Below are 20,045 nucleotides of genomic sequence, written 5' to 3' on the forward strand. Positions count from 1 at the left end.
TTCAGTCGGACATCGATCGTCTCCAAGCCACAGCATCATCGTGGGGCCTTTCGCTGAACTCGAAGAAGTGCGTCCTCATGAGGTTCCAACGGAAATTCCATAAATCACCAAGACCGAGTTACTATCTGAATAACTCTGCCCTTCCCTGGACCGAATCGCACTCCGACCTTGGCGTGATCATCGATGACAGTCTAAGGTTCCATGAGCAGGCTAGAGCTGCCGCCAGGAAGGCTGGAGGAGTGGCACACAGCTTTTTGAAAGCAACCTTGTGTAGGGATGCAGACTTCATGCTGCACATCCTCCGCACCCACATCCGTCCAGTTCTGGAATACGCCTCTGTTGTATGGAACACAGGATATATCGATGACCTCAGAAGACTCGAGGCGGTCCAACGACTATGGACTCGTCACATCAAAGGCCTGCAAAACATGGAGTACGGTGACCGCCTGAGACAGTTAAACCTCTTCTCTGTGAAGGGCAGACTGATCCGATCCGACCTCATCAAATGCTGGAAAATCTTCCACAGCCCCGGTCCCATCAAGCCGTCAGATCTCTGGGAATTGTCCTCCGAACGCCGCACCCGAGGTCATCAACTCAAAATTGAAAATCACAGTCCGGCGCTGCCAACTGGACGAGATCACGTTTCTTCTCGGAACGCGTCGTGAACGAGTGGAACGCCTTGCCCGACTCGACGGTCACCTCTACTTCCCTCGCCGAGTTCAAGTCATCACTCCTGAAGGTTCTTGGTGATCGTTTGTTCGACTACATCGTCTGATCTCTCCTGCAAGGTTCTACTGATCATCGCCGCGCACTCCAGATTCCGCGAAGGAGCGAATCAAACAGTACCGTGACAGCCGGTACGGGGACCCGCAGTTGCTACTGTACAGCGACCCTGAGCAAATTGTCCCAGCACCCTCACAGGGAACAACGATAAGCTGTCAGAGGGCACGCACAGAAAACCTCAGCTGCTCTTGTACAGGGACCGGCAGTCGATATCAATGTTGTCGGTTGTTACTGGACAGGACAGACGGCTATAGTTGGGGTTCGTGTACAGTAGCAACTGCGGGTCCCCGTACCTACTGAACTGATACCGCACAGCTAATCACATCTAGAATTTTTCCTCCCCCAACTCCAAGCAGACGCACTACCCCAATCCCCTGCGGTCCATCTCTCAGCGCCCAGCGTAACCAGGGGAATTGGCGCGTTTCTTTCCTACACGGTTTCCTGCCTCTCCTCATGCACTGGTGAGTCAAGGAAACCCAACAGGTGAGTTGAGTTGAACAGGTGAGTTGAGCTGACGGGTCATTGCCCTGATGCTATGTTTCAGCATATTGATATATTCTATTCTTGGGTCACCATTAGGATTACAACTGTATTTTAACTATGGATAAGAAAAACAAAGCAGAAGGCATTATCTGCATTGACACGTGGATTCTACAGACAGGACAGCAACTCACCACTTCAACCAAACCAGAGGTCATTTCAATTTTCAAAGCACCGTTACCTACGAATGTCACATCAGAGGCTTCCATAAAGATCCATTTGGTACTCACCAAGAGAAAAATAGCCTTTTCTGCTTTCTTTTGCTCTTCAGGCGTCCACGAGATCAAACCGGTAGTAAAGTAGGTCACGACCACAAACCCTTGGCAACGCAACGTGACCCCTCACGGACGGACTCCGCTCGAGAAGTGTTGACGCCGCGAGAATAACTGCGTCAAATAGGTTCTAGCTGCGTTAGAGTTGTCGACAAAAAGATCCTGTTCTATTTGTTCAGAATTTCTGGTTGTTCGTCTTCTCTGCAAACAATCACGGAACAATAACAAATCACTTCATCGGATTTCCGTTCTGCTGGCTGCTGTAGACAGTATTTTCTGTTTTAGAACAGATTTCTCTTTCATTTTGTTTCTCGTTGGGGTTTCTTTTGTTGATGGGCCAAGGCCAAAACATCAACAGTTGGGCACAGTCAGGCTATTTCGTTATTTTCGTGCTGTAGCTAATTTTTGTATGATTTTCCAGCGAGTCCTACACTCACTTTCAAGAGGAATTTTGCTTTTGTTCTCACACCTGCTTTTTAGAAGTCAATATAGCTGGCAATGAATGTAGTTTTACAAAGTTCATTTTGCATTTATCTTGGCACCTTCTTTCTAGAGTGACCATCAATCAACATGCACTTTCGTGTATTTTGTATTTTTTGCAAAGGTCAAATGTGTCAGTGGTTACTTAGCTATGGTCAACGACAGGCTGTGCCAGGCACCAGGATTGCGGGTGTTCGGAGTTCGGACCCCCGCCCACTCCAGTTGGGCAAACTAGACTTTTGGAATCAAAATATGGAGGCATCAATAATTTGATTCTGGTGGGAGGAGCCATGACCAAATATGGGCATGGAATCAATTTTTTGATTCATTTTGGTACACTTTTGACTTCAAATGTATCGTTACGGTTGAAAAAAGGCCCATGACGGTGAGTTTTTTCTTAGAAAAATGTGGTAGCTTTCCAAAAAGTGTTACCTCAAAACTAAGAAATTGTCCCTTTGGCCTTGTGAATGAGATAAAGACAGAGCCACTGTCCATCACGTAAAAGCTGTTTTGAGGAAATCACACTGTGTGTTATTTTTGTATCATGAATTGCATACTAAACAATCAGTATTTGTGTAAAATAGCAAAATGAATTTTTCAAACACCTTATTATCATTGTTGTAGTGCTTTTATATTTATTATATGGTTTTTACCTGTTGCTTCAGTTTTTGTATTCTTGACATTTAAAAATTGTGAATTGTTATCAAATGTAGTGAAGGTTAACTACAACAATGCTATAGGTATCTGTTGTGGTGCTGAGGATACCACTAAATGAGAATAGTAGCAAGATAAATGATGTATTCCTGCAAGTCATTGTTGCCTATCTCTTAACATTACCTGTGAATCAAAATAATGATTAGCCAGCTGATGGGGAATCAATATTATGATTATCTGTTTAAAGTGAATCAATTCCTTGATTGCCTTTCACTACCTATAGAATTCAAATTGTTATGATAGGAGCAATATTATTTTGCTTAGGAGATAGTTCCAGCATTTCTGTTCAAGATCAGGCATGCTACCTTACCTACCTTACCTTAATTTGATCGGAATTTTAAAGGCCACTTGGCCTGTAGGGAACCGTTCTCATCGAGCTCGAATCCTTTGAGACTTGACTATCTCCAGTCAGGTACCAGGTACCTGAAGTTTGCCCAGTGGGCGTCGAGTTCGGATTTGAACTGCTCAACAGAGCCGGCACCAACAACTGACATGGGCAGGCCGTTCCAGTCATTGACCACCCGGGCACTGAAAGCCTGTCTCCTTGGTCTTGACTCAGCTCTGGGTTTTGCGATTTTCCATGGATGGCCTCGGGTGCGGTCGGATGCAGCGGCAGTAAAGAACTCTTCTGGAGCCAGATCAACCCCTCCATGAAAGATTTGGTACACCTGGATCATGTCTCCTCGGCGTCGCCGATAAAACAGCGATGGCAGTTTCAGTGCCTCCAGTCGTTCCTCGTACCGGCGGTGTCTGAGAGAGGCTACCAGGCGGATTGCCCTTCTTTGGACTCGTTCGATTAGAAGTTGATCAGCTCGATTGAATGGGCCCCAAGCCACATTGCCGTACTCCAGGTGAGGGCGAACGAGAGTCTTGTATAGCAGGGGAAGAGTACACTCATCAATCGATTCGAACGACCGCCTGATCACTGCTAAGATCTGGTTGGCCTTTGCCACGGCTGCGGATGCTTGCCTCCGGAATTTTAGGGAGGAGTCTACCAGAATGCCAAGGTCCCGTTCAGATTCAGTCTCTTCCAGACACACTCCTCGCATCGTGTATCGGAGTTTGGGATTATTTGTACCCAGATGCAGAACCTTACACTTCTCTTCATTGAACGGGAGCTGCCATTTGTCAGACCATGCCACAAGTGCATCAATATCAGCTTGGAGGGCTAGCGCTCCCGATGTAGTCGCTGCTCCATCAGCCAGTAGGGAGGTTTGAGGTCGAGTAGCGGTCTGTCTTCCATCAACAGGCTGCATTGGTTGAGTAGGGTGGTCACTGACAGCTCTGGGTTGAGCGACAGCCAGCCCTCCAACCTCAGCTGCCTCGAGATGGTCATCTCTGTCACTCTGGTTCAGTCCTCCATCGGCAGGCTGCGTTGGTCGAGTAGGGTGGTCACTGACAGCTCTGGGTTGAGCGACAGCCAACCCTCCAAGCCCAACCCCAGCTGCCACGAGTTGGGCATGTCTGCCGCTCTGGTTCTGCCCACCGCCAACAGGTTGCACTGGTCGAGTAGGGTGGTCACTGACAGCTCGGGGACGAGCGACAGCCAGCCCCACGGCCTCAGTTGCAACATCCTGGCCATCTTTGCCGTTCTGCCTGGATACGCCGCTGTAGACCTTTGTGTCGTCGGCGAACATCTTGGATGTACAGTTAACGGCAGATGGGATGTCATTGACGTACAGCAGGAACAAGAGGGGACCAAGAACCGAACCCTGAGGAACTCCACTCTTGACAGGAACCAGATCAGAGTGGCTTCCATTGACAACGACTTTCTGGTTTCTTCCCGACAGGAATGCTTCGATCCATCGGAGGAGTTTGCCAGAGATACCGTAGCTGCGCAGCTTCCTCAGAAGTCGGTTGTGTGGAACAGCGTCGAATGCCTTGCGGAAGTCCAGGTACACCACATCTACTGAGTCACCTTCCTCGATCATCTTACACCAGTCCTCCAATACCTCCAGAAGTTGTGAACTGCATGATCTTCTGGGCCGGAATCCGTGTTGGTGTCTGGAAAACTGGTTTGTGAGGAACAGAAAGTCCATGAGCTCATCGCGGATCAGGGACTCCATGACCTTACAAGGGATTGATGTGAGACTGATGGGCCGGTAATTCCCCGGGGTCTGCTTGTTACCCTTCTTGTGTATGGGAAAGACTGACGCTGTTTTCCATGAGGCTGGAAGGACTCCTTGGTCGAGGGAAGCTTCAAACAGGGAAGCCAATGGACCAGCCAGGGGCTGAGACGCCAACTGCAGAAGCTTGGGGTGCAAACCATCGGGACCGGGAGTGCTGTCCGTTTTGAGAGAGGAAAGCTTGTTCCGGACTGCCTCAGCTGTTATGCGGATTGACTCGATTGGAGGACCTGAGAAGTTGGTTGTCGGTTCCGGGATCTCGGTCGTATCTTCGTCAGTGAATATACTACTGAAAAAAAGCATTCAGGAGTTGCGCCTTTCCCGTGTCATCGCTCACAGTCCGCCCTGAGTCATCAGAAAGGTCATCGATCTTGGTCTTGGTCCGCAGCCTTGTGTTGGAATACCGCCAGAAAGCCTTTGGATTGGCTTTGATGTTCGTTGCTAGCTTTTCCTCAAAGTCACGTCTCAGTCTTCTTGTCAGCGCACGCAGTTGATTTCTGCACTGAGTGTACCTGCAATAGTCCAACACATCCTGGGAGTGAGAGTATATCTTCCATAGCTTCTCTTTCTTCTTTTTTAGGCGCAGAGCCTGCCCATTTATGTAGATGTTCTTACGGCTTCCTTTTCTCTTACTTTTCGGGAAACATTCCAGAGCAATCCTGGTGAGGTTACTGGTAATGAAGTCATACTTTTGGTCGATACCGAGTGCATCTGCTGACTCCCAGTCCAACTCCTGGACCAGCCTGATGTACTTGTCTGGGTTTCCTTTGAAGTAGTTGGGACGAGCAGAGGGGAACTCATGTTGGTATGTGTAGCATGCCAGATCGAACCGCAGGATGACATGGTCACTCCTTCCAAGGCCTGATTCATGGTAAAGGTGCTTTACCATCCCATCTTCATTGGTGAGGATCAGGTCCAGGATGTGGGGCGTCTCACCTGAACGGAAGCGAGTGGGTCGAGTGACTTGCTGAGTGAGGAAGCAATCATTTATCACTTCCAGAAACTGGTGTGAAACATCCAAAGGAGGAGCAGGAGAGAAGACATTCTCCCAGTCAATGTGGGGCATGTTGAAGTCCCCGCATATGAGAATACGGGAACAGGCTGAAGTACAGGCTGTACGCAAAAGTTGACATAGCTCAGTGGAACTCTCTTGTGTGCTCAGGGTTGGACTGCGGTATAGGCATCCAATCAGAAGCTTGTCATTTCCCATCAGTGGGAGTTGCAACCAGAGCTGCTCAATATGAGTTGTCATGCCAAAGTTGACCACAGATGCTTTCAGATTGTCTTTGATGTAAATGCTTGTATGCTCCTTCTTGAAACACTCTCTTATTTTTATGTGATTGGTAAGTTAGAAATGGTCTGCATTTATGCCCAAATATGGTCATAAGGAATCAATCTTTTGATGCCTCCATATTTTGATTCCAAAGGTCTAGTTTGCCCAACTGACTCATAATTTTTATTTGTTTCTGTATGGAAGCTGTATGCGTAAGGTCAAGGTTGTGCATTTTTTGGGCTGGATCTGGGGTGGATGACTTAAGTTTAAGTTTAGATTAATGGACTGTCATTAGACTAGGTCTATTCTTGCGTCCATTTTATTACTTATTCCAAAACTCGAAGAGTTGATGGGTATTTTGATTGTGTTTATGAATTGTAATACCTTCGCTACTGCCTACTTTTGAGGGTGTCCTGTTTTTGCTCTGAAGAGATTGATGTGTCACAAAATGCTTTCTTTCAGTGTTTTTCATACTCTGCACTCCAGATACTTATTTTGATTACTATTTGGACTTGGTTGTCTGCGAATCCTCAGTAAATATTATTGTAATATGGTATATTATGTTTGTTTGTTTGATGTTTGAAATTTTATTCAAGTTTGTGGCATTTTATACTCATTTTACACTACAAGCTATTGACAATTTTAAGATGTCCTGTAGCTACCTCTACCTCTCCCTAGCAGTTACATGGTGCAGCCCAGAACCTAGTTTATCTGTTTGGCTTGAAGTCTATTCTATGTAGTATGGACCCTTTTACCATTGGCCCCAAAAGTGCTGCCTGCCTGTACCTGCCTGCCTGCTTATCAGTCATCAACTCATATCATTTATCAAGTACCTACCTTAATCATGCCCACTGTCAAATTGACATATTATTTTTCTGTATGCTCAAAGATTGCTGATGCTCATGCCTTACCATATGCAAAGTAATGTTTTACTCAATTCTGTTTTCCTTTTTTCAGAACAATTTGAATAAACTAAGACAGAATTTGACAGAAGTCATAAGTTACATGTATAAGATGGCTTGCTGTTGATCCAGTACCGAAGATATTTTCATTGAAAATATTCATGCAATCTTCCTTGCCTCTGTATCAGAAACCTTCAAACTTACCAGCAGAATCGGTGGCTGAGTGAAGCCATTCACCACCAGTGCTGCATCCAACCAGTCAGCCCCAAAGGACAGCGTAACAGCGATGGCCACCGGGGGCACGGGCGAGTCGCTGCTGGACAGCCTCGAGAACCTGCCGCAGGAGCTGAAGCACAACTTCGCCATGATCCGCGACCGCAACACCAAGTGCGACGCGCTGCAGCGCCTGATTGACGAGAAGTCGGACCGGTACCTGGCCTCGCTGCCGGACCCGTCGGCGCCGCCGCCCGACGGGCTGCTCAAGATGTACGAGAAACTCCGCAAACACGGCGAGAACAACGTGGCGCTGGCCACCAAGACGTACGAGCTGGTGGACCGCTACATCCAGAAACTGGACGTGGACCTGGCCGCCTTCGAGGAGCAGATCCAGGCCGGCAGCCACAGCGCGCGCGCCGCCGAGCCGCCCGCCCGGCGGCCCGCCAAAAAGAAGGCCAGCAGCAAGAAGTCTCGGAAGGCGGCCGAGGAGGACCCGATCTACTCGAAGGCCATCAAGAGCCCGGTGGAGGTGGAGGCGGCCATCCGGCAGCTCATCAATCCCACCCAGCCGGTCTCCACGGACGGGCTGGACATGCCGGTCGACCCCAACGAGCCCACCTACTGCCTCTGTAACCAGGTGGGTGCGCAGAGCTCGGCACCGGGGTGGGTGCGCAGAGCTCGACACCGGGGTGGGGGCGCAGAGCTCGACACCGGGGTGGGGGCGCAGAGCTCGACACCGGGGTGGGGGCGCAGAGCTCGACACCGGGGTGGGGGCGCAGAGCTCGACACCGGGGTGGGGGCGCAGAGCTCGACACCGGGGTGGGGGCGTGAGCGGGGCTGGAATCCCCTGAATGATAACAGTCTCACACACTTTATTTTTACACGGCTGTTTCGAGATGTTTTCCTCGAATTGTCACTGGAGGACAGGTGCCTACCAAGATGAGCTCGGTGACAGAATCCTCGTTCACCCTTCCAGTAGTTGTGCGGTGACAGTTTCTGTTAGTTCTTCCACCAAGCCTCTTATAGTGACACTGTGTATGTCTTACAATGAAACTCTGGTGGTGTTTGTCTCTGTCTGTGATGAATGTGGTGTTTGTTTTCGCCATGTATCTTACAGTGACATTCCGGCCCCCTCCACAGGTGTCTTACGGCGACATGGTGGGCTGCGACAACCCCGACTGTCCGATCGAGTGGTTCCACTTCTCCTGCGTCGGCCTCACCTCCAGCCCCCGCGGAAAGTGGTTCTGTCCACGCTGCATCAAAGACAAGAAAAAGTAGACGCCGCCGTCAGAGACGGAGGGTGCTCCGCGGCCCGCGTCACAACGCTGGATCGGACAAACTACGGCCGACCGCGCGGCGTTTCATGGGCGTAACTGTTGTGTAACGGAGGCGTGTTTAAGTGTATCGTATATGTTCACGGCACGAAGCGTCCTTAAGCTGTTTGAGCTATGACGAGTCAGATCCAGAGGTGCACTGTTTGAAGAGTCGAGGAATGCTGATCCCACCCAGAATTGTCGTACAATGGTTTATAACGCAAACTGTTTTAAAGACAAAGTGTGGGCTGCGGTGGTGTGTATTATTTTTTACTTCTCCTAGCTAGAATACTTCGCGTCCTGTAAAAAAATCAAACGGTGCTAGTCCAGGAAAAAATGGCACTGTACGATTTTGGTTTTATTCAAATGTAGAAAAATTGTTACTTTGAAGTTTCGCGAAAAAAGCGAGAGAAAAAAGAGTGATCTTTCGAAACTTACGAGCGTTCTGCAGTTCAGTGGCATGTGTTAGCGGTTGAAGCAACATAGTCTTTATGTACGTATGTAGGTATATGAATCAGAATCAGAATCAGAATATATTTCATAACGAATCCATCGAATATGGTTTTTCATCGTCACACGTCAAAGGTTGAAAACATACGAGGTAAAATACATTCAGGCCAATACAATACACCGCGATACTTGATCAGGTCAGCCATACAGTTCTCTGAGTAGGTAGCGTCTCAGGGTTGATTTGAAGTGGCGAGTGTTTGTGTCGAATGGCAGCTGGTTGTACTGCTGGACAGCACCGTAGCTGAGACGCCTGCGACCCGACTCAGAAGTGAAGTGTATGTACGTAGTGAAGTGTATGTACGTAGTTGTAGGTGGCCGTACAGCATCGCAACGTACGATAGAGATATAGGGCGAATCAGCAATATCTTGTGCATTGTGAGCGAACTGTACAGTGGGCATGTGTGGCCATCTTCCCTGCATCTCTTGCATGGAATGTATGTATCCGCGTCTGTCATCTCATTGTTCCACGATGTGCGAGCGCTGGCCGTGGGCCAGCGATTGCCTTCCTCCTTTCGCCTCCCGTACCAATCCAGTGCTGTTTCGGTGCTACTGACTTTGGAACAGATTTCTCTCTGTTCCTTGACTCAGATTGTCCCACTGAGCTATTTGGAAACTCCAGATGTAAGCAGCTTCATTGTCCGTGTGCTACCGTTAATGGGGTAGAGAACTCTCTACAGTGTGCTGTTGTGAGGCTCAGGAGAGGTCAGCCTGTCCGCTCCAGACCGTTGCGCCTTATCCCCGCTCCTGTAATGAGGGTAGTTTCGAGATGCGGACGGATCTCGATGCTGAATGTGCCCGATGTCCAGTACAATGTGTCCAATACACTTGTCAAACGTACACGCTTGTCTTCGAGTCACTGGCGTTATTGGCTGTCGATCGGCGATCATCGGACTGATTGGACAATTCCGTCCTACGGGCTGGCTCAGATATATCTTCTCTCTGATAAATTAGAACAGCTCAGAGAGGGGAGGGACGTGGATTGACAAACATTTTACATGCTGAATATGGTCTACGACCGCGCGGTGGGCTTCGCCTGAGAAAGCCGTACATATACCTAACGATTGCACTGACGGGCTGCGCTCTCAATGATTCTACGAGCTACATTTGGCCGTCAATCAAGCTTTTTTCCCAGTTCGGTACGTGGGTCCAATATAGGTACGTGCATTATATGGGTATTTGGTGCGTGCGTGGTAGCAAGAGACCATGGTGACATGTGAGCCGGTAAATGTGGTCAAATGCCGAATAAAAGCATCTGTCAGCTGCCATTCACTGAAGCAATTTTCGAGTAATCCCATCGCCGCATCGTTTTATATCGTGGCCTGAACAGTTCCATTATGTCGATTAGAAAACATTGCAAAACCACTCGCAGCTTGAATCCCAGATAAGATCTTTCAAATCACATAATTGGCGTCGATTTATGCATAATATGATCCACTCCATTACCTATCACAGATACACAGAGGCCTCAAGACCATTTACAACTGGGTCACATTGGGTCAAGTCACCGGCCACAAGGTCAGAGATCCCAGAATACAGCAAATAGCAGCTCGTTGAGCGTACCCAGACGACGGCGATACTGATAACTGATCAGAATACAGCAAATAGCAGCTCGTTGAGCGTACCCAGACGACGACGATGCTGCTAACAGATTCGCGTGCAAACTCCTTGACGTCGACTATTATAGGACTAAATACTAGGAAAACGCATAATGGTGACAAGTATTGCATTATTCATACGGTTAATAAAAACCAGAAGAATAGCTTATTGTCAATCTCATCAGCAACGGGTATCTCGTGTTTGTTTACAGCTAGCTGCCTTCGTAGGCAAGGGTCACAATTCAGCGCTTCGTAAGGTCTTGTTGATGAAAAACAAAATACGAAACAATGGTATAAATGTCAGCTTTAGATAAGAGAAAGCAAACATGACTGGACAATGGATATTGCAGTGAAACATTCACGGATCAAAATCCAACTAAACGATCATTTCCACGGACATACCGCACAACAGCAGAGCCTCAGGGGCACGTAGTGCCATCTAGTGAGGGAAGAGCCAACACACAGTTCTGACTCGGCCACCAGGTGACGCGACAGCTCCTGTTTTGTTCAGCAAGCAATGACATTAGGTGGTACACAATAACACGTCTTGTTTTATAACTTCGGTTAGCTTTGTGAAGCTCCCCTTCACGGGATGACAATATCATCGCCCCTCCCCCCCCCCCGCAATCAGTTTAACACTGGGTGGAATTTCACCCACGATACCTTCTGGACTTGACTAGGTTCACATCACATCACATCCACTCACACCAGAGCGATCGGATGTCTGTCCAAACTCAGTCCAACGCCCTTCCCGCGTGCCTTGGAACACAATTAACACAATATTGTACAGTCAAGAATCACGAGCTATGCGCCACTGCCGTTTGACGAACAATGACGGCCCACACGATCACCGAGTACTGATGATATCCTCCATACTTCATATCAACCCACATATTTTCCCTATGTGACGGACAGGATATGTGCCTCCAGCATCTAATGTCGTTATTTATGGTCTGAGAGAGCCGCGTTCCAGCCGCAGGTGACTATAGGTCCCCAATAACCGTCTTTAAGCACATCACAATACCGCGAGTGACACTCAGATCGGTAACTGCTAAACGGCCCTATACTTCCCGGTGGAGTATCACATAGAACATATTCTCCGTCACTCTCCTCCCCCCCCCCCCCGACTGATTACCCTCAGAGGAACCTCCCCTTAGCCCCCGCGCCTCAGACCAGCCGGGCCGGCGGCCTGGCCTTGTCCCGGGTGGGCACGATGCTCCGTATATCCTGCTGGGTCAGTTTGTGCACATGTTCCAGGTGTCTCCGCAGGTGTTCCACCTTGCTGGTCACCTTCCCACAGAGGGCGCACGTGGTCAGGCCGGCGTGCATCTTCTTGTGGTACTCGAGCGAGCGGGCGTTGGAGTAGCCGCGGCAGCAGATCGGGCAGCGGTGCACGGCGCCGCCAGAGTCTGAAAGGGAGCGGGAGACGGGCGAGTTAGTGAGATACACGACAGTTACTGTATCCGGTGCGAGGGAGGGACACAAAATAACGCCGAGATCACCTCTCAAATGAAGTGCTTAAAATAAAGTTCAAAGTTTTATGTATGTATGTATGAATGTAAATAGGTGGGTAGGTATACATGCATATATAATGCATGTATTTACATCAAAAGCCTCCCGCATACAGCGTGAAAGCTTTGATGTCAATACATACATATAGGTATGCATACATACGATCAATACATACATACATACATACCTTTGACTCGGATCTAAGCGCTTACGACTTAAATCCGAGTCATAGGTAGCAAGTATGCGGGTAGGGGAGAAACACTCGCACAACACGTCAGACATCCATGGGGTCGTCGACAATACTCGTCTACGCATCTTCATAAAACAAACAATATACATACATAAACAAGAACAGGCTATCCATCTTCTGGCGGCATACTTTGTCCGCTACTACACAGGTTTGTCAGCGGCGTAGCGGGGTGCGGTTCATCAGCGCGGCCCTGGCAGAGCGGGCGAAGCTGGCAGGTGGCAGCTGCACTACCTGAGGTGGGCGGCTACCAGCGCCGCGGCTCTGTGCTAAACAATTGTTGGCATCACCCGCACACCGGCCGACAACATTTCGTGAAAGCAGGTGCGGCGACAAGAGAAGCATTCCGTTTCGAAGTTGAGAGGCCATGAACAGTGACTGAATCAAGAGCACTGGCGGCAAATACCAGCCATCGCAGCAGTTCCCTACGCGTATCTGAGTGTTCCCGACAATATCTCACTTGCATCGCTACACCTGCGATAGTGGTACAACTACAATCTTGTACAATCTTGATTTCGAGATACCTTACGCTCCGCAGTCACCGCTACAAAACCAGCAGTTTGGACTTCTTCCATAGCGAGCTGACTGGCCTGAGCGACATCGTCCGGGCTGCGGAAGGCTTCAGTCCAGTAAGAGGGAGTCTATGTACACAGTAACACCCTCCGGACACAGAGGTAGCAGCGGCCCCAAAGTACGGCCTTTTCTCCGAGCGTCGCCTTAATTTGTAGCAGCCATCAGTTGGCACATCAAAGTACGGTGAAGTAAGTTTGTTTCCGCTTTGCAGTTCGCCGGAATTCCCGCCATTTTCATGCGCGACGCGCGTACCAGCCCACTCAAAGGCGCGGTTTTCCCTGATCCCCTCGGCCTGGTTTTCCACCCCTCCCTCTCCCCCTCTCTCCAGCCCGGCCCGATTTTCCATCCCTCTTCCCTCCAGCTCCCCAATCTCAGCCGTGCCACACTCGTGTCGCCAGAGTTTCCGGGGCGCCGATAACCCGCCGGAACTGGCCCTGCAGACTCGGCGGAAGGAATAGCAGATAGTGCGACCGCAGCATCCCCCCTCCGCAGATCGGTCCGTGCCCTTCTCAATGGCACAGCGGTGAAAAGGCCAGCAGCGGCCCGACCGGGGTCAGTGGACGAAGCAGCTCGGTCAGACAGTGACACCCGCTGCTACAGGAACTGAGCAGAAAGACAGGGGGTGCGACTACCTGCAAAGGTCGACAGCGGTCTCCTTCAGCGTCTGCAAGACCCCATCATCGGTTGCAGGAGCGCAGGAAGCTACCAAAATCAGCGGAAATTAAGAAGAAAAACATCGGTCAGATTTTGCCAGCGTCCTAAGAAGTGCGTCAGTACCAGGAATCCACCAGCATCTTCGAAAGTCCAGCAGCGGCAGGGATCCACCAGCACCCTCAGGAGTCCATCAGTGTCTCCAGGAGTCAGTCTACAGCGGCTCGCAGCCCCCAGCTCCCTCTGCGCCCCCTGAGCTCCGCTCTGTCGTGATGGCTGTGCGCGGCTGCTGCGGCCTGGACCTGCGCTCCTCGGCAATGGCCGTGGCCATCGTCTGTATGTCCTTCAGCGCCGTCCACCTGCTCGGAATCATAGCCGGCTGGGCCAAGGTGGCCTCCGACCTGAGCGACTTCCAGGCGGCGTCGGGCGCGCGTCCGGCCGGCGCGGCGCAGCTCTACGGCTGGGTGTTCGCGCCGCAGCTGGTGTATGTGCTGCTCTCGCTGCTGTTCAACGCGCTGCTCCTGCTCGCCGTGCGCCGCCGCTCGGCCTGCGCAGCTCTCGCCTGGCTCATCTACTACGCCATAGTGTTCGTGCTGGTGGCGCTGGCCTCGGTGGGCCTGCTGATCGGCTGCGGCGTGCTCTCCGCCGTCTTCTCGGAGTTCCAGGCCGAGGCGGCGCCGCCCGAGGAGACGGTCAACACCTTCGGCACCTTCGGACGCCCTCGGCCGGGGTCCATCACCGCTGACTGGCAGAGGCAGGACGGGCTGCGGGTAGCCGCCGAGAGTGCCTACGTCGCCTCGGTGGTGTGCGGCGTGCTGGGGGCGCTGGGCCTGCTGGCCAGCCCGCTCCTCTGGTACTGGTACGTGCTCGTGCTGGCGTTCTACCGGGAGATCAGCGACTCGTACAGCCCGGGAGGCGCGGCGCGGCCACGGCACGGCGCAGAGCCGGCCGTGCAAATGTCGGCGCTGGGAGCCCGCTGAACGGGACACGACGCAAAACAACGGAGTGGGAAGGAGAAAGACGACTAGTGAGCGAGTGGGGGAGGCAGACAATGGCAGGGCGAAGGGATATATAGCGAATGAGAGGGTCGGCTGGACATGTGAAGCCGTGGGCAAGTTCAACAGCAGATGCGGGTTTCGTGCTTGCTAATAACCACGCACAATCCGCTTGTGCCAAACGCGTGTTTCATGAGTGTGATTTGCTTGCTCAAGTTCCATGTAACCAACTGGCCCTCACCCATGCTTCCCCAAAAATAAACGTTATTTCTTCAACTGATCAGTTGCTGGGTTACATAGTCGTAATAATTAGTCGTAGTTGGTACTCAGTACAAGTCGAAACTCGTAAGCATGGATGTGCGATATTTGGGTATAAGCAATGCGATATAAGCAATGTGGAGTAATTGAAGAGTAAATCGGAAAACAGGCGACTCTTGCTTTGGTCACTAAGTGACAGGAGTGTGACATATCCCCTTCCGCGCTCACCTTGGGTGGCGGCCGGGTCGCGTACTCGTCGCCAGTCGACAGCCGGGTCGTCCATCACTCCCGCGGGGAGGGGCAGCTCGGCCACACCGTCCAGGTCTCCGCCGAATCCCGTGCCGTCTCCGTCCACCTCCGCCAGCCCGGCGCCGGACCCGGGTATCCCACTGAGCCCTGCGGCGGACCCGGGTATCCCATCGAGCCCGGCGCCGGTCCCGGGCAGCCCGGCCAGCCGGTTGTCCAGCGGCGCGCCGCCCTCCTCCTCGCCGTCCGTGTCGCTGAGGTCGATTTTCTCGATTTTGACGGGCTCCGGCGGCGGCGGAGCGGCGGAGGCTGAGCAGGCGGCGCCCGGGTCGGGCTGTCCGTACAGGAGGGTCGACTCGGACGGCCGGCACCGGTCTGCGCCGGCCGGGGAGGGGGAGGGGCCGGGGACGGCAGCAGGGGAGGCCGAGCGGCGGCGACGTCTCTTCACCGGCGGCGAGCAGCTCCCCGGGTCTGGAGGCCAGTCCTCCGACATGGCTGGGCACGTCTGTAATGAGAGAGAGCTGAGTCAGACTGGCCTGCCAGCTGAGTTCAGTCAGCTTACTGATCTGATGGGCATCTGATGTGTATTTGAATGTGAATGAGGTGAGTTACCTTCAGCCATTGAGAGCAATCAATGGCATACCTTTGATTTTACATCTACTAGGATTTTGGACTGGACACACTAGGTAACCAGCCAACCATTTGGTACAGTAATCTTGGCAAAGGCTTCTGAAGGTTGAAAAAACATAGAAGCTCCAGCAGAACAACACATAGTTAATAAACAGAACATTGCATAGCATGCTGACAGCATCCATATCCATGATGCCTTTCCCACCTTGTCATCCTCGCCGCTCAGACCCCTGATCTGCAGCATCTCGGCTGTCTTGATGAAGCTGGCCAGCTGGCTCTGGGCCACGTTCACCCTTCCCTTGTAGACGAACTCGATCACTGCCTGCAGGTCGGCCACTGAAGTGTCCTTCAGGAAAATGACCATGTGCTGGCACTGGTTGTTCTGGAAAAGGAAAAACGCTGCAATTGCATCATCATTGTTAACATTACATTCATATCCTCAGATAACAACAAAAAACATATGTTTTAAATGGCCTGATAAAGTCCATTGACCACAACTACTATAGAATAAGAAATTTAACCAGCAACGTAACTCATTATATATTATATCTCTTATACTTAGGTAATTACTCTGAAAGTTAAAGGGTAGATAATGAACTTCTAAACAGAAATAGCCCAGGAATATAATCTAGCTTTACAAAATATCATATAAATACATAAATGCATATCTCATAATTACAGTAATTATTATGCACAAATATGTACATAGAGCAGCAACAAATGAATGCGGCTAATAGCTCACCTTCAAGAGTTCCCTGAAGTAGGGACTGCATGCAGATAGCATTAGCCTGTGGGCTTTCAAACTCTGGCCATCACAGCACAGTGTTATATCAACCAGCTCTTCATCTTGTCGCAGCAAGTCAAAGGAAGAGGTGATGCTGTTCTGAAATGCATCCCACTTCAAACAAAATGTCTGAGAGTTCATCTTGAGGCCAGTGCTCTGCAAAGAAACAAATATAATCATCACAGTCGCAAAACACTTAAAATTTTCACTATAAATTGTTTTAACTGTTAGTGTTACCAGAATCTAAAATATAGCACGCAGACACAACTAATGGCATGACAACCATTCCTATGGCAATTTGACAAAATTGGAGTTCACAAAGTTGAAGTCTCTTGCATGATGGGAGCATTGTTGGAGCAGTTATACACAAATTTAATGCATTATTCTTAAAGAAAGACCTGCTAATCAATATAGAATACGATGGATAGATACAATCAGGATCAAAAGCTGATATCTTACTTTTGATCCTATTGATAAAAAATCCTATAAAAAAATGAGTGTGCGCCATTGAATGTAAAAAGTGCGTGAGAAGCGCCGCAAAATCTGAAAATGTTCTGAAATACGCAAGCGTCACTACTGTCGACACCAAACAACAGTATCATCAAATCAAATCCTACATTTGCCTGTTCTGAGAGCTTCGACTACCCTTGATTGATAATTTTGAATAGTATCTGTCTTTGGATATTTGTTTGGAGAAAATCGAGAAACGCAGAAAACAATAGATCCGGCGGAAAAACCCGGAGAAAGTTTCGATAGATTTATAATTGGGCAGAGAATCGAGAATCGAGTACCCAAAGCTCCTCCATTCGTACATCCGGAATAAAAAAGTCGGACCTCCTGCGGTCGGTCCTATTTTGCTCAGCTCTGGTCGCCTTACCGATTCTCCCGAAGAGAAATGGTTGAGGCGTTTGCCTCCTCATTCTCGTCTGTTTTTACCAAAGACTGTCCGAGGAACCCTTCTCCGCATCAACATTTTGAGGGAATCATTGATAATATCACTTTCCCAGTGGAGCATGTTCTTAAGGTACTGAAATCACTTGATGGTAATTCCGCTATGGGACCTGATGATATCAACCCATTACTGCTGAAGAGTTGTGCCCCGCAACTAGCGTATCCCCTTCATTTGATATTTTCTCGTGCCATCCACGAAGGTCAGCTACCCAGTGACTGGAAGTCATCCATGGTTATCCCTATATTTAAGAAGGGCGCAAGGTACGATCCTCTAAACTACCGCCCGATTAGCCTCACCTCCGTTTGCTGCAAGACCTTTGAGCGACTCCTCTGCCAACACCTAACTGATTACCTTGAATCCCACATGATCCTCTCTCCGCATCAGTTTGGTTTTCGAGCCATGAGATCCACTTCTGACCAGCTTCTACTAGTCTATGACAGCGTTTCTAAGCATGTAGATGAAGGGCGTGTTGTAGACGTAATCTTATTTGATTTTAGTAAAGCTTTCGATGTTGTAGTACACAGTCTCCTCCTCTCCAAGCTTGAGTGCTTAGGTGTCCAGGGCAGTATCTTGCAGGTCATTTTCTCGTTCCTATCTAACCGATCGATGAGTGTTTGTATTGATGGTCACCATAGTCGTGCCAGAGAAGTTCTCAGTGGCGTCCCCCAGGGGACAGTCCTGGGACCCCTCCTTTTTTTAATCTATATTAACAGTATTGGATATAACTTGTCCTGTAACTATAAAATCTTTGCCGACGACCTGAAGTTATACGCATGTGTAGATTATCCCGATAGGTCCCTCCCATCCCTGGCCACTTCCGAAGTAATCCAGCGAGATATTGATCGACTTCACTCTACTGCTGCTTCTTGGGGCTTGTTTATGAATGTAAAGAAGTGCTCAATCCTCCGTTTCTCGAGGTCCTTTACTAATGTAGTCCGCCCCACATATACCCTAGATGGCAAACCTATTCCTCATGTCCACTCTGCCTCCGACCTTGGTGTACTGGTTGATTCTGGCTTGAAATTCCACGACCATATCCGTATGGCTACTCATAAAGCTGGCGCTTTGGCCTATAGCTTCCTTAAATCCACTGTGTGTCGATCTCCAAAGTTCATGGTGTTCCTGCTCACCACTCACATACGACCAGTGCTTGAATATGCCTCTCCTGTCTGGAACTCTGGTTTTATTCAGGATTTGAGGCTATTAGAAAGAGTGCAGCGCCGATGGACTAAGCGTATTTGTGGCTTGGAGACCATGAGCTATGGTGAACGTCTACGATCCCTACGTCTCTATTCCGTCCAAGGAAGGCTACTGCGTGCAGATCTTCTACAGTACTGGAAAATCTTTAACGGAAAATCTTGTATATCTCCGGCTGATTTATTTCCACAGCCGCCTCAGAATCGTACACGAGGCCATTGCCACAAAATATTTCCCTCTGCCATAAACACTGACATTAGGAAGCGCTCGTTCTCTCAAAGATGTATTTCTGTATGGAATGCCCTCCCCGCTCAAACTGTGTGTGCTCACGATGTCAACACGTTTAAATCTATGTTAGATCGCGATATCAATGATGCGTTGTACTCTTACCCAATGTGAAAGCTCTACCTACACTAAGAACTAGGACAGTTCCAAACATTTCTCCATGCTGAACTTTTGTGCATTAAGTAATTACTTCCTGTAAATCTGTGAAGGAGACTCACTTCTCCAGTCAGTTTGTACATGTATAATCTACAGCACAAACTTCCTACTGACTGGCGCGTCTCTTAAATGCAGGGTTCCTTGTACCTTCCTCTCTCACTTTCTCCACCATTTTCCTCCCCGGACGCAAAAAGGAACCCAACCAGGTAAGTGGACAGTGCTGAAATTATATTTATAAAGGCCTTCAGAGAAAAAGGTCTGATATTCGCACTTCTGTGAAGGTAGTTTCTCTTCCTGCAGTCAGCCACTTTATTCAAACCACCACAGGGAAGGGTCTGACGCAACATAACATCATTGAGACATTGGACAGTTTTACAAATAAGCGACTCGCTCATATTTGCAAACCATCTACATTGACCTCAGTCTCATCTGTGGCCTCTGGCCAGTACCTAGTTTGACTTTTCTGATTTCTCTCATCCCATTGTTCACAGGTTCTGTGAGATGCTGCTGCCAGTGTGCCGAGCCTGCAGCAGGAGGCTGGTGCCCACAGCTGCTGGGGCGGCTGCTTCCTGGACCAGGAGGGCTCACACTCTCCTGCCAGGTAGAGTCAGGTACGGGCGGAACGGAGTGAGGAGCTTATTTGCCAAATGATGTGCCAGTCTTGGTTTTGTATTAAAGGGACTGTCCCACCTTTACATTAGATTTGAGTTGAGATAGCCAAGTTTGCGGCGAGGTTCAGAAACCACTATCTATCTAGGTTGCAACCCCCGCGGCCTCGTGGTGTTGAAGAAATTCGTTCCCTTCATTTGAAAATGGGCCTTGTACAAGGCCCAAT

The 20,045-nt window shown here is 49.7% G+C and overlaps 4 protein-coding genes across 16 annotated transcripts in view; 2 read left to right on the forward strand and 2 right to left on the reverse strand.

Annotated features, from left to right (window-relative positions):
• The window catches only part of LOC122371813 (long-chain-fatty-acid--CoA ligase 1-like), a 61,512-nt gene extending 59,846 nt beyond the window's left edge, over positions 1-1,666 (reverse strand). The window contains exon 1 of one of the 4 annotated variants that reach the window (XM_043348518.1): positions 1,554-1,666. The gene's annotated coding sequence lies outside the window, so the exon portion shown is untranslated. The remainder of the gene's footprint in view (positions 1-1,553) is intronic. The other 3 variants (XM_043348519.1, XM_043348523.1, XM_043348520.1) reach the window with 3 other exon arrangements.
• Positions 1,667-1,926: 260 nt separating this feature from the next.
• Positions 1,927-9,966, forward strand: LOC122371806 (inhibitor of growth protein 4-like). Of its 3 annotated transcripts, none has more exons than XM_043348512.1 (3): positions 1,927-1,962; positions 7,146-7,943; positions 8,447-9,966. In XM_043348512.1, the coding sequence occupies exons 2-3, from the start codon at positions 7,377-7,379 to the stop codon at positions 8,582-8,584; spliced, it is 705 nt and encodes a 234-aa protein (XP_043204447.1). In that variant the 5' UTR covers positions 1,927-1,962; positions 7,146-7,376; the 3' UTR covers positions 8,585-9,966. The 3 variants fall into 3 exon arrangements, with proteins under 3 accessions (XP_043204447.1, XP_043204446.1, XP_043204448.1); XM_043348511.1 differs by having other exon boundaries at positions 1,927-1,952; XM_043348513.1 differs by lacking the exon at positions 1,927-1,962 and adding an exon at positions 1,967-2,002.
• Positions 9,967-10,838: 872 nt separating this feature from the next.
• On the reverse strand, positions 10,839-17,114 carry LOC122371804 (protein bric-a-brac 2-like). 2 transcript variants are annotated; one of them, XM_043348503.1, is made up of 5 exons: positions 17,080-17,114; positions 16,579-16,776; positions 16,042-16,218; positions 15,189-15,711; positions 10,839-12,133 (listed from the first exon to the last, which is right to left on the reverse strand). In XM_043348503.1, the coding sequence occupies exons 2-5, from the start codon at positions 16,759-16,761 to the stop codon at positions 11,892-11,894; spliced, it is 1,125 nt and encodes a 374-aa protein (XP_043204438.1). In that variant the 5' UTR covers positions 16,762-16,776; positions 17,080-17,114; the 3' UTR covers positions 10,839-11,891. The 2 variants fall into 2 exon arrangements, with proteins under 2 accessions (XP_043204438.1, XP_043204437.1); XM_043348502.1 differs by lacking the exon at positions 17,080-17,114 and having other exon boundaries at positions 16,579-16,846.
• Positions 17,108-20,045, forward strand: part of LOC122371805 (NFU1 iron-sulfur cluster scaffold homolog, mitochondrial-like) — a 33,544-nt gene continuing 30,606 nt past the window's right edge. For 2 of the 7 annotated variants that reach the window (XM_043348505.1, XM_043348506.1), the window contains exons 1-2: positions 17,334-19,416; positions 19,702-19,821. In XM_043348505.1, coding sequence (XP_043204440.1) covers positions 19,340-19,416; positions 19,702-19,821 — 197 coding nt within the window. In that variant the 5' untranslated portion in view covers positions 17,334-19,339. The other 5 variants (XM_043348507.1, XM_043348508.1, XM_043348504.1 and 2 more) reach the window with 5 other exon arrangements.

The sequence above is a fragment of the Amphibalanus amphitrite genome, unplaced genomic scaffold (genome assembly GCF_019059575.1).
Source record: "Amphibalanus amphitrite isolate SeventyFive unplaced genomic scaffold, NRLGWU_Aamphi_draft 001280F_arrow, whole genome shotgun sequence".
Classification (NCBI taxonomy): domain Eukaryota; kingdom Metazoa; phylum Arthropoda; class Thecostraca; order Balanomorpha; family Balanidae; genus Amphibalanus; species Amphibalanus amphitrite.

What these genes read in the sequence shown, in the direction of transcription:
- LOC122371806 (XM_043348512.1), top strand. Translation starts at nt 7,377, where the DNA reads ATGGCCACCGGGGGCACGGGCGAGTCGCTGCTGGACAGCCTCGAGAAC. An exon ending in CCTACTGCCTCTGTAACCAG is followed by an intron (nt 7,944 to 8,446) that starts GTGGGTGCGCAG and finishes CCCCCTCCACAG; the next exon opens with GTGTCTTACGGCGACATGGT.
- LOC122371804 (XM_043348502.1), bottom strand. Translation starts at nt 16,800, where the DNA reads ATGATTATATTTGTTTCTTTGCAGAGCACTGGCCTCAAGATGAACTCT. An exon ending in ACTTCAGGGAACTCTTGAAG is followed by an intron (nt 16,219 to 16,578) that starts GTGAGCTATTAG and finishes TTCCTTTTCCAG; the next exon opens with AACAACCAGTGCCAGCACAT. An exon ending in TGAGCGGCGAGGATGACAAG is followed by an intron (nt 15,712 to 16,041) that starts GTGGGAAAGGCA and finishes CTCTCATTACAG; the next exon opens with ACGTGCCCAGCCATGTCGGA.